The sequence below is a fragment of the Hylobates moloch genome, unplaced genomic scaffold (assembly GCF_009828535.3).
Source record: "Hylobates moloch isolate HMO894 unplaced genomic scaffold, HMol_V3 SCAFFOLD_23, whole genome shotgun sequence".
Lineage (NCBI taxonomy): Eukaryota > Metazoa > Chordata > Mammalia > Primates > Hylobatidae > Hylobates > Hylobates moloch.
Window position 1 is genome coordinate 11,962,642 of NW_026652298.1, and position 16,021 is coordinate 11,978,662.

At 42.2% G+C, this 16,021-nt stretch overlaps 1 protein-coding gene across 8 annotated transcripts in view; it reads left to right on the forward strand.

Annotated features, from left to right (window-relative positions):
• Nucleotides 1-16,021, forward strand: part of IPO11 (importin 11) — a 229,996-nt gene that overhangs the window by 10,672 nt on the left and 203,303 nt on the right. For 7 of the 8 annotated variants that reach the window (XM_032145222.2, XM_032145224.2, XM_032145223.2 and 4 more), the window contains exon 2: nucleotides 14,526-14,669. In XM_032145222.2, the coding sequence (XP_032001113.1) occupies nucleotides 14,532-14,669 (138 nt within the window). In that variant the 5' untranslated portion in view covers nucleotides 14,526-14,531. Of the gene's footprint in view, nucleotides 1-5,464; nucleotides 5,484-14,525; nucleotides 14,670-16,021 lie in introns of those variants that run through there. The other variant, XM_058433928.1, reaches the window with a different exon arrangement.

Sequence of the window (16,021 nt, forward strand, 5' to 3'; positions counted from 1 at the left end):
TATAAAATATGCTTCACAAGGCTTGGATTTTTTTTGTCTTTTTAGTTAATCGATTTATCTCAAGTGCCTAGAATAGTGTCTGGCATTTGCAGGTGTTCAGTATATATTTATTGAATGAATACATATAGAAAAGCCTAATGATAAAGCAAGAAAATATCAGAAAGGGGATTGGAGAGCACAGGATTAGAAAAAAGGGTGTTAGATATTCCCAGTGAAAAGTATTATTAAATTTTGTTGGCTTGATATGCTCCATTTCAGTATAGGAAGATACTGAATGGACTGTTCATACATTCATTCATTTTTTTCAGCCATTCAGTACACTATTTACTCTTGCAGTGTTTTTTGTAGATATTTCTGTCTTTACTCTGATAAAATTTATATTCCATATTGTTGTTCTTGGACCTCTTTCTGTCTCTTACCTTTTCTGTCTTCTGTCTGAGAAATCATAATTTCTGTTATTGCTTTGTTTAGTTGATCATACATTTACTGAACATCCTTCACACTGTGCTAGGTAATGGCATTTATAGATGAGTAAGACATCATTCTTTCCTTTAAACAGTTCATGATTTGGAGATGAGATAGAAGTAAACAAGGAAGTAAGTACAGTAATAGAAGTGTGTACTATGCAGAATAGTAGCATGGAGGAAGGAGCGCTTTACTGTCTACAGCAGTTAAAGATTTCCACAGGAGGTGATGTCTACCATGAACAGCAACTTTAGTGATCTCTGTGTCCATTAGTGGCCATTTTAAAAAGCATACATAAAAGTAGACAGAATTTTATGATGAACCCCCATCTAGCCATCATCCAGCTTTAACAATTATCAACTTCGTTTCGTCTTACCTCCCACATACTTCTCTAGTTACATTGATAGAAGATCTAGAAGCTTGGTCAGATTCAAGTTTGTTTGTTTGTTTGTTTTTTTGGCAAGCAGCCTTTAAGATTTTGGTTTCTCAAAATAATAAACTGTTCATTTCTTTAAGTTTTGTAATATACTCACTTTTCTATTTTGATTATCGTAGAACTCTTCCCCGATCTTTACAGAAATTAATTTCTTGTCTTTGGCATATTGTCTTTCTCTAGTTTCCTTTTGACTCTGGGCAGTTTAACAGTTTGCTTGTATTTCCTATCCATGATTCCCCAGTGATATATTTTCTGCCTCTTATTCTTCTCTTTGTAGACTTGGGCTATAGATCATGATTTTTTTTTTTCAGACATGGTCTCACTCTGTTGCCCAGACTGGAGTGCAATGGTGTGAACATGGCTCACTGCAGCCTTAACCTCCTGGGCTCAAGTCATCCTCCCACCTCAGCTTCTTTTTTTTTTTTTTTTTTTTGCAACAGAGTCTTGCTCTGTTGCCCAGGCTGGAGTGCAGTGGCGCAATCTGAGCTCACTGCAAGCTCCGCCTCCCGGGTTCACGCCATTCTCCTGCCTCAGCCTCCCGAGTAGCTGGGACTACAGGCGCCCGCCACCACGCCTGGCTAATTTTTTGTATTTTTAGTAGAGACAGGGTTTCACCGTGTTAGCCAAGATGGTCTCGATCTTGTGACCTCGTGATCTGCCCGCCGGGGCCTCCCAAAGTGCTGGGATTACAGGCGTGAGCCACTGTGCCTGGCCCAGCTTCTTTTTGAGAAGAAGTCTCACTCTGTTGCCCAGGCTGGAGTGCAATGGCATGATCTTGGCTCACTGCAACCTCTGCCTCCTGCCACCTCAGCTTCTTGATTAGCTGGGACCATAGGTGCATGCCAACACACCTGGCTAAGGTTTTTTTTTTTTAAATTTTTATTTTTTGTAGAGATGGGGTCTTGCCATGTTGCCTGGACTGCCAGGCTGGTGTTGAACTCCTAGGCTCAAGCAGTTCTCCTGCCTCTGCCTCCCAAATTGGTGGGATTACAGACGTGAGCCACCACACCCAATCTGAATATTTGTTCTTATCTTAAATGTGGAATTATTGCAGTGAATCAGCAGGTGATTTTATTCCTCTACTCCTGTCACTCTTGTCTGTTCTTGTTCCATGGTTTCTTAGTCTCCTTTATGCTAGACATTGCCTTTATTATTCTATTTTTAAAAATTACTTCATATTTACCTTGAGTAGAACTCAAAAACACATTCATGTCTTTACCTCAAATTTTCTTTTGGAAGAGTGATGCAATATCTAACTATAGAAGTAGAAGCAGTGCTGTAAGGAAGTTCTTAGGTGTCATATTTTGCCTCAAGGTGAGGTGTTTTTGTTTTGAATCTCATCTTTCTTGCATTGCATTACTCTCTAGGCACCCATTCATTTCTTTCTCTCGGGAGCTCAGCATTCTTTGCCCTATCCTCCTGAACCCTGTAATCCCTGTTACATTTCCAGATGGTTGTCTTGCTCAAATGGTCATTGAGAATTCTAAAGTTCCTCGCTTCCTCCAACCCTCCTTGGGGGGAAAGGAACATACTCTTTGGAATGTGGTACTTCTTACCATCAGGTGGCACTGCAGACTATTCAGTTTATTTTATTTTATTTTATTTTTTCAAGACGGAGTTTCGCTCTTGTTGCCCAGGCTGAAGTACAATGGTGTGATCTCGGCTCACTGCTACGTCCGCCTCCTGGGTTCAGGCGATTCTCCTGCCTCAGCCTCCCGAGTAGCTGGGATTACAGGCGAGTGCCACCACGCCTGGCTAATTTTTGCATTTTTAGTAGAGATGGGGTTTCACCATGTTGTTCAGGTTGGTCTCAAACTCCTGACCTCAGGTGATCCACCTGCCCCAGCCTCCTAAAGTGCTGGGATTATAGACGTGGCCAATTCAAATTATTTTTACAGCTTTAGGAATGATAGAAACAATAGTACATTATCTGGTAAAGAAAGAAGCAAGTTGATATGGGAACCGGTATGGAGAAAACTTAGAAATGAAAGTAAAGATATAATTGCTAATAAATACAAATGTATTTTCCTTTTATGTGATTCAAGTGTATACAATAAATAGAAGTGTATATAATAGGTGAAGCTTAATGGAAAGTAAATAATACATTAGACTGTTTTGGTTAGTTTGATTTTTCCAAGACTGTTTAAGTATTTTAAACTATTGTCTTTATAAACACCAAATAGTAAGAACATTAAGTACCTAATAGATATGACTATTTGGAGCTATACTGCTATTTGAGAATAAACAAAACATAAAACCCCTGCTGTTTGATTATAAGACTCAGAGTCCCCTGGGTGAGGAAAATTGACTCTTGGTAAACACTGCCTTCACAAATCCAGATAATAGGACAAAACTATTGCCTACTGGCTGGTCGTGGTGGCTCACGCCTATAATCCCAGCACTTTGGGAGGCCAAGGCGGATGGATCACCTCAGGTCAGGAGTTCAAGACCAGCCTGGCCAACATGGTGAAACCCAGTCTCTACTAAAAACACAAGCATTAGCTGGGCGTGGTGGCGGGTACCTATAATCCCAGCTACTTGGGAGGCTGAGGCAGGAGAATTGCTTGAACCCAGGAGGTGGAGCTTGCAGTGAGCTCAGATTGTGCCATAGTATTCCAGCCTGGGCGACGAGAGTGAGACTCTGTTTCAAAACAAACAAACTATTGCTTACCTACTTGTGATACTGAAGACTAGGTTTGTAAACTTTCTCTCCTGAACTTTCATGAGAGTGCAGTTATTCTCTGCATTACCTACTTGATATGTGCTTAACAAGAGAAATACGTAATCATTTGCAGCTCTTGAGAAGCTGGGATGTTTTTGGAGAAAGGAAGAGAAATAAAGCAAATATCTAATATCCTACGGAAATTTAAGCAGATGTGAAATGAAAACTCTTGGCCTTAAAAAATGTATTTTTTCATTATTAAAGTGTGTCGACTATAAGAATGATAACCCATGAGCTTTCTTAACACAACTGTTGTTTATAATTTGATGTGTTTACTGCTTGTCTTTTTGTAGGTGTTTTTATTTTGTATAGTATTATATATATATTTTATATTGTAATTTTTATTTTTTTATGTATATTTCGCTAGTTAACAAAACAGACTAAGAGAGTATTTTTAAGTTATGATTGGCTTAGGCAGGTTTAAACTTGTAGTTCCAAATGCACTTCTTTTTTCTTTCTTTTTTTTTTTTTTTTTTGATACGGAGTTTTGCTCTTGATGCCCAGTCTGGAGCGCAAAGGCACGATCTCGGCTCACTGCAATTTCCGCCTCCTGGGTTCAAGCGATTCTTCTACCTTAGCCTCCCGAGTAGCTGGGATTACAGGCGCCCGCCACCACACCTGGCTCATTTTTTCTATTTTTAATAGTGACAGAGTTTCACCACATTGGCCAGGCTGGTCTTGAGCTCCTTACCTCAGGTGATCCACCTGCCTCGGCATCCCAAAGTGCTGGGATTACAGTCGTGAGCCACCGTGCCCTCCAGATGCATTTCTAACAAGCAGGAGTTTGCAGGTTTTTTGAAAACTCGGAGCAGAAGTTTGTAGGTCCTTTGAAACTCTTGAGTAGATTTGATGTTTTAGGAATAGGGAAGAGAAAGCAAGCAAATAGCTCCTCTCTTTGATGTCACATATATTTTGTTGTGCGTTTTTTCCTCCCAAACAAACCAGTTTTAGACAGTCTGCATGAAATGTCATAGGGCAGGTGTCCCCAGCCCTCAGGCCACGGACCAGTATCAGTCAGTCCGTGGCCTGCTAGGAACTGGGCCACACTGCAGGAGGTGAGCAGTGGGTGCAGAGTGAGCATTACTACCTGAGGTCTACTTCCTATCAGATCAGCAGCAGCATTAGATCCTCATAAAAGCGCAAACCCTGTTGTGAACTGCACATGCAAAGGATCTAGGTTGCATGCTCCTTGTGAGAATCTCACTAATGCCTGGTGATCCGCGGTGAAACAGTTTCATCCAGAAACCATCCTCCCCTGCCCTTTACCCCTCTTCCGCTGCCCCGCCCCATCTGTGGAAAAATTGTCTTCCATGAAACCAGTCCCTGGTACCAAAAAGGTTGGGGGCTGGTGTCATAGGGAATACATCAGTAGCCCTAGTGGTTCTTTTAGCTGAAGGTATTTGGGAAGTATATGGAAGCATCTTTAGTCAATCTGTTTGAGGTGTTAATAACGTATAGTGTGCAGGGACACATGCTAAACAACCTGTAACGCATGCACAGAAAAGAATTTTCTTGTCCAAACTGCCAAAGACTTCTGCTGAGAAACTGAAATGAATCCAGATGTTGCAGTACTCATTTGAATCCAGATGTTGTAGTTCACACTAGTATCTTTGGAACCTCCTTGTCTTATGCCAAAAGTCTTACGTTCTTTCACCTTGCTTTAATTTCTTGATCTTTTTGGCCCTGAGTTAAGATCAATTGTTGTTGAAACTGTAGACACTTTTTTTTTTTTTTTTTTAAAGAGACAGGGTCTCATTATGCTGCCCAGGCTGATCTTGAACTCCTGAGCTCAAGTGATCCTCCCATCTTGGCCTCCTAAAGTGCTGAGATTGCAGGTGTGAGCCACCATGGCTGGCCTATGTAAGTCACATTTTATTTATTTATTTTTTTGAGGCGGAGTCTCACTGTGTCGCCCAGGCTGGAGTGCCATGGCACGATCTCAGCTCACTGCAACCTTCACCTCCCGGGTTCAAGGGATTCTCCTGTCTCAGCCTCCTGAGTAGCTAGGATTACAGATGCACGCCACCACACTGGCTAATTTTTGTATTTTTAGTAGAGACAGAGTTTCACCATGTTGGTCAGGCTGGTCTTGAACTCCTGACCTCGTGATCCACCCGCCTCAGCCTCCCAAAGTGCTGGGATTACAAGTGTGAGCCCCCGTGCCTGGCTATAAGTCACATTTTAAAAAAATTAAAAAGTTTTTTTTTTAGAGACAGGGTCTCACTTTGTCGCCTGGGCTAGAGTGCAGTGGCACAATCTTAGCGCACTGCAAGTCAGACTCCTGGGCTCCTCCACGCTCAGCCTCCTGAGTAGCTAGCTGGGACTACAGGTTTGTGCCACTACTCCTGGCTAAATTTTTTGTTTTTTGTTTTTTTGTAGAGTTGAGGTCTCGCTATGTTGCCCAGGCTGGCCTCGAACTCCTGGGCTGAAGCTGTCCTCCTGCCTAAACCTCCCAAAGTGCCGAGATTATGCTTGCGCCACTGCACATGGCCATCTCTTGTGGATTTTGACATTTACATAGTCAAAGCACTTAAAAAAACCAGCTTTATTGAGCTATAATTTACAGTCTGTGTAATTCACCCACTGAAAAGGGTGTACAATTCAGTGATTTTTAGTATATTCTCAGAGTTGTGCAACCATCATTACAGTCAGTTTTAGAACATTTTCATCGTCCCAAATAGCAGTTGCTCCACATTTTCCCCCAATCCCCTAGCCTAGGAAACCACTTAATCTACTTTTTTGGGGTTATAAATTTGCCTGTTCTTCATATTTCATATAAATGGGAATCATGCAGCTTGTGGTTTTATGTGACTGGCTTCTTCCACTTAGGGTGATGTTTTCAAGGCTCATTCATGTTTTAGTGTTACAGGATTTCATTCCTTTTTAGGTGAAATAATACTTCATTGTATGGAAATACTATATTTTATTTATTTTAATTTAATTTAATTTTCATTTTTGAGACAGAGTCTCACTGTGTGGCCCAGGCTGGAGTGCAGTGGCGTGATCTCGGCTCACTGCAACCTCTGCCTCCTGGGTTCCAGTGATTCTCATGCCTTAGTCTCCTGAGTAACTGGAATTACAGGCACACACTACCATGCCCGGCTGATTTGTGTGTGTGTGTGTGTGTTTGTGTGTGTGTATATGTGTGTGTGTGTGTATATATCTATATATATATATTTTTTTTTTTTTTTTTTTTGAGACAGAGTCTTGCTCTGTTGTCCAGGCTGGAGTGCAGTGGTGTGATTTTGGCTCACTGCAACCTCCACCTCCCGGTTTCAAGCGATTCTTCTGCCTCAGCCTCCCGAGTAGCTGGGACTACAGGCACGTGCCACCACACCCAGTTAATTTTTTGTATTTTTAGTAGAGTTGGGGTTTCACTGTGTCAGCCAGGCTAGTCTCGATTTCCTGACCTCGTGATCCTCCTGCCTCAGCCTCCCGAAGTACTGGGATTACAGGAATGAGCCACTGTGCCTGGCCTGATTTTTATATTTTTAGTAGAGACGGGTTTTCACCATGTTGGCTAAGCTGATCTCGAACTCTGGACCTTGGGATCTGCCCACCTTGGCCTCCCAAAGTGCTGGGATTATAGACGTGAGCCGCTGCACCTGGCTGAAATATGCATTTTATTTACCCATTCATCACATGATGGATATTTGAGTTGTCAGTTTTTGGCTATTGTGAATAATGTCGCAGTGAATATCTGTATACGAGTTTTTGTATGGACATATTCATTTCTCTTGAGTATATGTCCAAAGGTAGAATTGCTATGTTATATGTTATTCTGTGTTTAACATGTTAAGGAACTGCCAGACTTTTCCAAAGTGGCCATTTTACATCTGCACCAGCAATGCATGAGGGTTGCAGTTTCTCCTTACTAATGCCTCATTATCTTCTTTTATTTTATTTTATTTATTTATTTATTATTTTTTTTTTTGGTGAGACGGAGTCTCGCTCTTTCACCCAGGCTGGAGTGCAGTGGCGCGATCTCGGCTCACTGCAGGCTCTGCCCCCCGGGGTTCACGCCATTCTCCTGCCTCAGCCTCCCGCGTAGCTGGGGACTACAGGCGCCCGCCACCTCGCCCGGCTAATTTTTTGTATTTTTTAGTGGAGACGGGGTTTCACCATGTTAGCCAGGATGGTCTCGATCTCCTGACCTTGTGATCTGCCCGCCTCGGCCTCCCAAAGTGCTGGGATTACAGGCGTGAGCCACCGCGCCCGGCCGTCATTATCTTCTTTTAAAAAGCTGGACACTATTGATTGGATCATTATCTTTTTGATTATAGCAGTAGTAGTGGGCCTTGACCTTCAGGACTCAAGCAGTCCTCTCACCTCAGCCTCCCAAGTAGCTGGGACCACAGGTGTGTGCCATCACACCTGACTAACTTTTTCTATTTTTGGTAGAGATGGGTTTTCACCATGTTACCCAGGCTGGTCTTGAACTCCTGCCTCAGCCTCCCAACATGTTGGGATTACAGGTGAGAGCCACCATGCCAGGCCCCTTAATCTCAGAAAGTAGTTTAGCAGTGTATTTAATTTAATTAATTTTTTTTTTTTTGAGACAGAGCCTTGTTCTGTCGCCAGGCTGGAGTGCAGTGGTGCAATCTTGGCTCACTGCAACCTCTGCCTCCCAGGTTCACACGATTCCCCTGCCTCAGCCTCCCGAGTAGTTGGGATTACAGGTGTGCACCATCACGTCTGGCTAATTTTTTGAATTTTAATAGAAACGGAGTTTCACCATGTTGGTCAGGCTGTTCTTGAACTCCTGACCTCAAGTGATCCTCCCGCCTCAGCCTCCAAAAGTACTATTACAGGTGTGAGCCACGTGAGCCACCGTGCCTGGCCTTATTTTATTTTTTGAGACAGAGTCTCCTCTGTTCACCCGGGCTGCAGTGCAGTGGTGCGCTCTCCTCACTGCAACCTCCGCCTCCTGGGTTCAAGTGATTCTTGTGCCTCAACCTCCTGAGTAGCTGGGACTACAGGCATGTGCCATGGTATGCCTGGCTAATTTTTTATATTTTTAGTAGAGATGGGGTTTGCTATGTTGGCCAGGCTGGTCTTGAACTCCTGGCCCCAAGTGATCCGCCCACCTCGACCTCCCAAAGTGCTGGCATTACAGGCGTGAGCTACCATATCTGGGCCTTACAGTGTATTTTAAAACTCTTCATTTTCCTTCCTTCCCACCAGGCACTCCTGTGCACAGTACTCACTTACCTAATTGTACGCTTGCTTAGAAATTCCAGGGGCTATTTTTTGTTGTTTGTTTGAGATGAAGTCTTGCTCTGTCACCCAGGTTGGAGTGCAGTGGAGTGATCTCGGCTCACTGTAGCCTCTACCTCCTGAGTTCAAGCGATTTTTCCAGGGGCTAATTTTTTTTTTTTTTTTTTTTTTTTTTTTTTTTTTGAGACGGGGTCTCGCTCTTTCGCCCAGCCCGGAGTGCAGTGGCGCAATCTCGGCTCACTGCAAGCTCCGCCTCCTGGGTTCACGCCATTCTCCTGCCTCAGCGCCCCGAGTAGCTGGGACTACAGGCGCCTGCCACTGCGCCCGGCTAATTTTTTGTATTTTTAGTAGAGACAGGGTTTCACCGTGTTAACCAGGATGGTCTCGATCTCCTGACCTCGTGATCCGCCCGCCTCGGCCTCCCAAAGTGCTGGGATTACAGGCGTGAGCCACCGCGCCCGACCGCCAGGGGCTAATTTTAAAACAAATCAGGCATAGAGACTCAGCTGTGGAATCCTCCTGCTTAGGAGGAGTTACAGATAGTCTACCACCACCAGGCTAAAGTCAAGATGATGCTAGCTGTACCACCGGCTTATTCAGGATAGCCATTGAAACGAGGCATGCAGACCAGGCGCAGTGGCTCACACCTGTATTCCCAGCACTTTGGGAGGCTGAGGTAGGGGAATTACTTGAGGCCAGGAGTTTGAGACCAGCCTGGCCATCATGGCGAAACCCCGGCTCTATTAAAAATATAAAAGTTAACCAGACTTGGTAGTGCACGCCTATAATCCCAGCTACTTAGGAGGCTGAGGCACAAGAATCGCTTGAGCCCAGGAGGCAGAGGGTTGCAGTGGGCTGAGATTGCACCACTGCACTCCAGCCTGGGTGAGAGAGCAAGACTCACATACATACATACATACATACATACATACATAAGGCATGCAGACCTGTACCCTGCTGCACCACTCCCGTATGTTTCTTATACCAAGTTTTTCTTCTTAAACCCCTTCACTCAGCCCAGAAAAACTGAAATGGTTCCTTTGAGGCTTGAGCTGGGCTATTTTCCCATTTACTAACACTTAAGTAAAAGCTGCTTTCCTTTTACCACACCATACTTTGACTGCTGAGTGGCAAATGGCCAAACTTGAGTTGGGTACTTTATTTATCCTGGTGTGGTACCTCTGCTCTTTGAGCAAGCTGTTGTGGGTGTGATAGAGGCTCACTATTCTTTGCCTGTTGCCCTGTGGTAGAGCTTCTGCCCCAGGAGTGGTGCCTGGATGGAATAAGAGAGCCTTAGACCTCTAGCTGTGTTTGCCTGGTACAGAATTTCTGCAGCATATAGCTGGGGTGTATGAGAAATGCTGGCTGGCTGGCTACTCGTTCTGGGGAGAAACCTTAGCCCTTGGCTGGGAGTTAGGGTGAGACAGAGTCCCGTGTTCTTGGCTATATGTCCCTAGAGTAGAGCTTCCTCACATTGTGGGGTAGGGCTGGGTTTGTGGCTCAAAAGCCACAGATTCTTACTGTTCCTTCCAAGATTTAGTAATATTTGTTGCATAGATGTTTCTGTATTTGCTGTATGCTGTTAAGACATTTTCCAGAGACTTTGAGCTTTTTATAATTTTCACCAGTTAGGGTTGTATCCCTGAGGAGAGGGTCTGTGGAGCTACTTATGTCATCATTCCAGAAATATTCTTTCTCTTCTAATTCTTTTAAACTGGAAGTTAGGCCCAGTCTTGATTAGATTAATGTTGACCATTTTTGATGTTTCAGAGGCGAGGCTGTGGGCTTCGTATTTCATCATATCAGGAGGCACTTAAGGTCAAGTTGTGTTGCTGTTATTGATAACTGAATTTACTCTGTTGGTTAAGCTGGCGACTGACGATGGATTTCTTTATTTTAAAGATTTGTTTCTTCATTACAATTAGCAAGTAATCTGTGGAGTGATACTTGGACACACGGGGAACATTCTGTTCCCCAACAACTGTTCTTTCATTTAATGGTTTTAGCACGGGTTATTTACCCATGCCTGAATAAAATATTTCACTGTGGGAACGCTTTTTATTTTGAAACACTCTTCTTCGGTTTTTACTCTAATTTTGGCACCTTTTTTTTTTTTTTTTTTTAAAGTCAATCTACTTAATGCGTTGGCATTTAGTAGACTTGCTGGGGTTATTGTATGTGTGAAATGCCCTAAAACTAATGACAAACACAGATAATACAAATATTCTAACGAAAATTATGTATGGCTGAAATTGAAGTCACTGCAGGTCTGATAAATCTGTCAGTAGCAAGTAAAGACGCTGAGTTTTCTTTTGTTTACTTGTTTCTTTTAATGAGCATTTTTATGTTTCCAACTATAGGCACATTTGTATACCTTTGGGCTTTGGGTTTTTACCCATTTAGATGAACCACTCATATTGATTCTTTGTGGGAGATACACTCTGGGTGCCAACTGGTATGGTAGAAATGTACTTTTCACAATTTGTTTTAACAATAAGAATAGCTTCCTCTGCCTCTCACCCCAGTAGCCCACAGATTTTGGGTAGACAACAGAGACTGTTCTGATTCTTATCCTAACAACTACTGCAGTGTCTGGCATAAAATAGGTGCCCCCAAAATGTATGAACTGAGCTCTTCCCTGCCAGACTGGATGGGCTTCTTAGGAGCAAGGATCAAAGCAAGGGGAGGACCTGGATGAGGCAGATACTGGAAGGAGGCAGGGATGGGAAACTCTAGCAGATTTCAGTGGAACAGGAAAAATGGTGAGGGTAGGGATTGCTTTGCTGTGTGCATTTATGTTCTCTGCACAATCTTTGCTCTAGGGGAAAATTGCTTTGAGGGTTGGCAGTAGTCAGTGATTTTTTTTAAGAGTAGCCCAAAGCAAGGCTGTGACTTTTATCTTTATTTCTTTGGTGAAGGGGGTGGGATGAGGATGAGTCCTGGTAGACCTTTTTTCCATTCATATGTTGATATCAATATATTTATATTCTTCTTATCCTGCGTCTATTTTTATACTTACGTGAAAAGCCTAGACACCTTATTTTGCCCCATTTCTTCCTGCCCTTTTCTCCAACTTCATTTTCCACCACTTTCCCCTTTTCTCACTAAGTGTCAGTCATGTTGGCCTTGTTAAGTTTGTTTCTAATCGCAAGGCCTTTTTTCTAGTTGTTTTCCCTGTCTGAAGCTCTGCCTTCCGATCTTTGCGTGGGTTTCTCTTGTCATTCACGTCTCTCATAAATGTCACTTCTCAGAAGCCTTCACTGAATACCCAGTCTAAAGTGACACACTCAATTGCAGTCAGTCTTTTTGTTTGTTTGTTTTGAGACAGGGTCTCGCTGTTGCCCAGGCTGGAGTGCAGTGGCGTGATCACAACTCACTGTATCCTGGACCTCCCTGGGCTCAGGTGATCCTCCCACCTTAGCCTCCTTAGTAGCTGGGACTACAAGTGCACACCACACCTGGGTAATTTTTGTATTTTCTGTAGAGACGGGATTTTGCTCTCTTGCCCAGGTGGGTCTTGAAGTCCTGGGCTCAGGCGATCTGTCCGCCTCAGCCTCCCAAAGTGCTGGGATTAACAGGTGTGAGCCACCACACCTGGCCATGAGATGTGCTTTAAGTGTAAAATATACACAGGATTTTAAAGATTTAGTATTAAAAGTAAAATATCTCAGTATATATGTTGCAGTGATAACATTTTGGATATATTGAGTCAAATACACTATTAGGCCTGGTGCGGTGGCTTACACCTGTAATCCCAGAACTTCAGGAGGCCGAGGCAGGCGGATCATTTGAGGTCAGGAGTTTGAGACCACCCTGGCCAATATGGTAAAACCCAGTCTCTACTAAAAATACAAAAATTAGCTGGGTGTGGTGGCTCGCGCCTGTAGTTGCAGCTACTTCGGAGGCTAAGGCAGGAGAATCACTTGAACCTGGGAGGCAGAAGTTGCCATGAGCTGATATTGCACCACTACACTGTAGCCTAGGCAACAGCGTGAGACGCTGTCTCACTATTTTTTTTTTTTCACTTTTTTTTTTTTTTTTTTTTGGGAGGCCAAGGACCTGGCAGGCAGAGGTTGCAGTGAGTCGACACCATGCCACTGCACTCCAGCCTGGGCAACAGAGCAAGACTCTGTTTCAAAAAAAAAAAAAAATCTCAATCTGGCCAGGCATGGTGGCTCACGCCTGTAATCCCAGCACTTTGGGAGGCCAAGGCCGGCGGATCACCTGGGGTCAGGAGTTTGAGACCAGCCTGGCCAACATGGTGAAACCCCGTCTCTACTAAAAATACAAAAATTTGCTGGGCTTGGTGGTGTGCGCCTGTAATCTCAAATACTGGGGAGGCTGAGGCAGGAGAATCACTTGAACCCGGGAGGTAGAGTGAGTTGAGATTGTGCTGTTGCACTGCAGCCTGGGTGACAGAGTGAGACTCTGTCTCAAAAAGTAAATCAAAATCAAATCAAATCTTAATCCAACTCTATTAGTAACTGTTGGTATTTTTCAGATTCTAGTTATTAGGCCCTTTTTAAGATGGTACAGTGAAATTTTTGTGTTTTTGATTAGCCCTGCTTTACTTACATAGGTTTTGAAATGGTTGATTTTCCCTAAAAGATAATCTAGGTCAGATTTCTTGTCGAATCCACATTTGGGATCTTGCCATTTCACTGCAATTTAATTGTAATTATTTTAACAAAGGAATTCATTTGCTTTGGCTATATTCTTTATAGGCTAATAACTTTCAGACTTTTACTGTCTGGAACATTCTTCAGTCACAGAGATAGCCACTATCACTAAGCTGTATCAATACAGTACAAAGCTATTCCCTGTCACCCCTGCACTGAGAACTTCGACTTATTTTCTGTCAATATTTTTAGCTTTCAATTTTAATTCTTATATTTTGTACGTGTATATTGTGAATAACTATACACACTTGCCAAGTATAGAATTGTATATACAATTTTGGGGGACGATTAGAAACAGAATCCTGGAGAATTCAACAAAGTCAAGAAATTGTGTGTTTGTTGAATGGCTTCAGCTACATGGTATAGGATAAGATGACCCAGCCCTTAAGATCCTTTCTGACTTAGGTTTTAGATTTTTGTTTAATAGGTCAGTTTGGCTTTTTCCCCCATAGCATTTCATTTTGTATGTTTCTTAAAATGATTTGGAGATGTACCATTGGTGGCATGTAAGATGGTGTTGGAGAGTACTTTACTAACGAGTCAAAGCAATTCTTTTTCAGTTTTCTTTTCTTCCTTCTGATTTTGTCAAGGATAAAGTTAGGTGCTACTTACTATATGGTTTAATATTTTTATAACACTTATTAATCTCCTTTTTAAAACGAAGACAGAAGGCCTTATGCTTAGTCTTGGGCACATAATGGTACTTACTCAGAATTTAGAAACTTTGAAGTTTGTGTGGGTGTCTCCCCTTCCTCAATTTATTATCTTCTATTTATGGAACAATGAAAGAGAGTTTCCTTTAGGAATAAATTGATTTAAGCAAAAATAATTTGATTATGAATTTTATGGAAGAGTATGGGTATACTTAGAAAAGATAGGCAGAACATGAAGGAGTAGATGAATGGGAGTAATTCAGAACATGAAAGCTTTTTGTCTTCGTTTATTTTACTGTTAATTTTTTATTACTTATAATACACATTTAAGTATGTTAACTTATCATTGCCAGGTTTCCATGGATCTCAATAGTGCCAGCACTGTTGTTCTTCAGGTCTTGACACAGGCCACCAGTCAGGATACTGCTGTGTTAAAACCAGCTGAGGAGCAGTTGAAGCAGTGGGAGACACAGCCAGGTTTCTATTCGGTGTTGCTGGTAAGTTGGTCTAAAATTGTTTGCTTTTCTTTTTAATAAAATGAGAACATTAATTTGTTTTAAAAACCTAGTTTTATTGGTAGTTTAGTGAAATAGATTCAAATGTTTGGCTGCTGCCATTATCTTATTACTTTATGACTTCTTAAGGGTGTTAAAGACATATTTATTGGTAAATATAAAAATAAGCTAGGTATGTGTAGCATCTGCTCAGAAGGCAAAACTGTGATGATTTTCAGTTTTAGTATGTTAAAAGTATCTACTGTCAGGACTCTAGGTAGCACTCTTTCATATTTTGTCTTTATCCCTACCTCAGGTAATTTATGTTGTCATAGTTGTTCAGGTCTCCACATTGCAGCATCAGTGTCAGGTATACCATGTATTTCACTTTAAAATGTTTTCTTTTCTCATCTAAAAATTTCATTCTCTTGACACATCTGATGTTTTCTTGGATGTAATGGGAAATGGTATAATTAATTAACAATATGTGCTTTAGACAAACCTTTATTGGAGTTTAACGTTTTTGACTAATTAATCAAAATTATTTTCTCAATGCCAGAATGAAAGAAGTCTTTTTGTGTTGAACACTTTCCTTATACTTTTCTTCTGAGAAGTTGAGAACTCTGATTAGTGTTTGAGGTTTAGCTTCTGGTCAGGGCAACAAAGCTCCCAGTTGGGTTAAAAACTGACTCAGTATTTGTGACCAGGTCATAGAATCGGAGCAAAATTGTTTATTATATCTTGCAAAATAAAATAAATGATAGCAGTTGTCATATATATTTTAACTTGTTGGCTAAAAAAGTTTGAGTTGTTTGTCATATTGAAGAAGATATTGTTCATGACTGTAAGGGAAATTGTTTACAGTCAGACTTGTTATCCTGAATATAACAAAAAAGATGGCTGTTTGGCTCAGTAACAGAATGGTAAAAAAAAAAAAGATTGATTTTAAAAGATACTAAAGAAAACATCTTATTCTTTATGTAATCCTAGCATCATGTTTGTAAATTTTAGGCGTAGTATAAATCTTTAGAAAACCTCTTGAGTAGGAGCCGGGCGCGGTGGCTCAAGCCTGTAATCCCAGCACTTTGGGAGGCCGAGGTGGGCGGATCACGAGGTCAGGAGATCGAGACCATCCTGGCTAACACGGTGAAACCCCGTCTCTACTAAAAATACAAAAAATTAGCCGGGCGTGTTAGCGGGCGCCTGTAGTCCCAGCTACTCAGGAGGCTGAGGCAGGAGAATGGCGTGAACCCAGGGGGTGGGGGTTGCGGTGAGCCGAGATCGCGCCACTGCACTCCAGCCTGGGGGACAGAGAAAGACTCCGTCTCAAAAAAAAAAAAAAAAAAAAAAAAAAA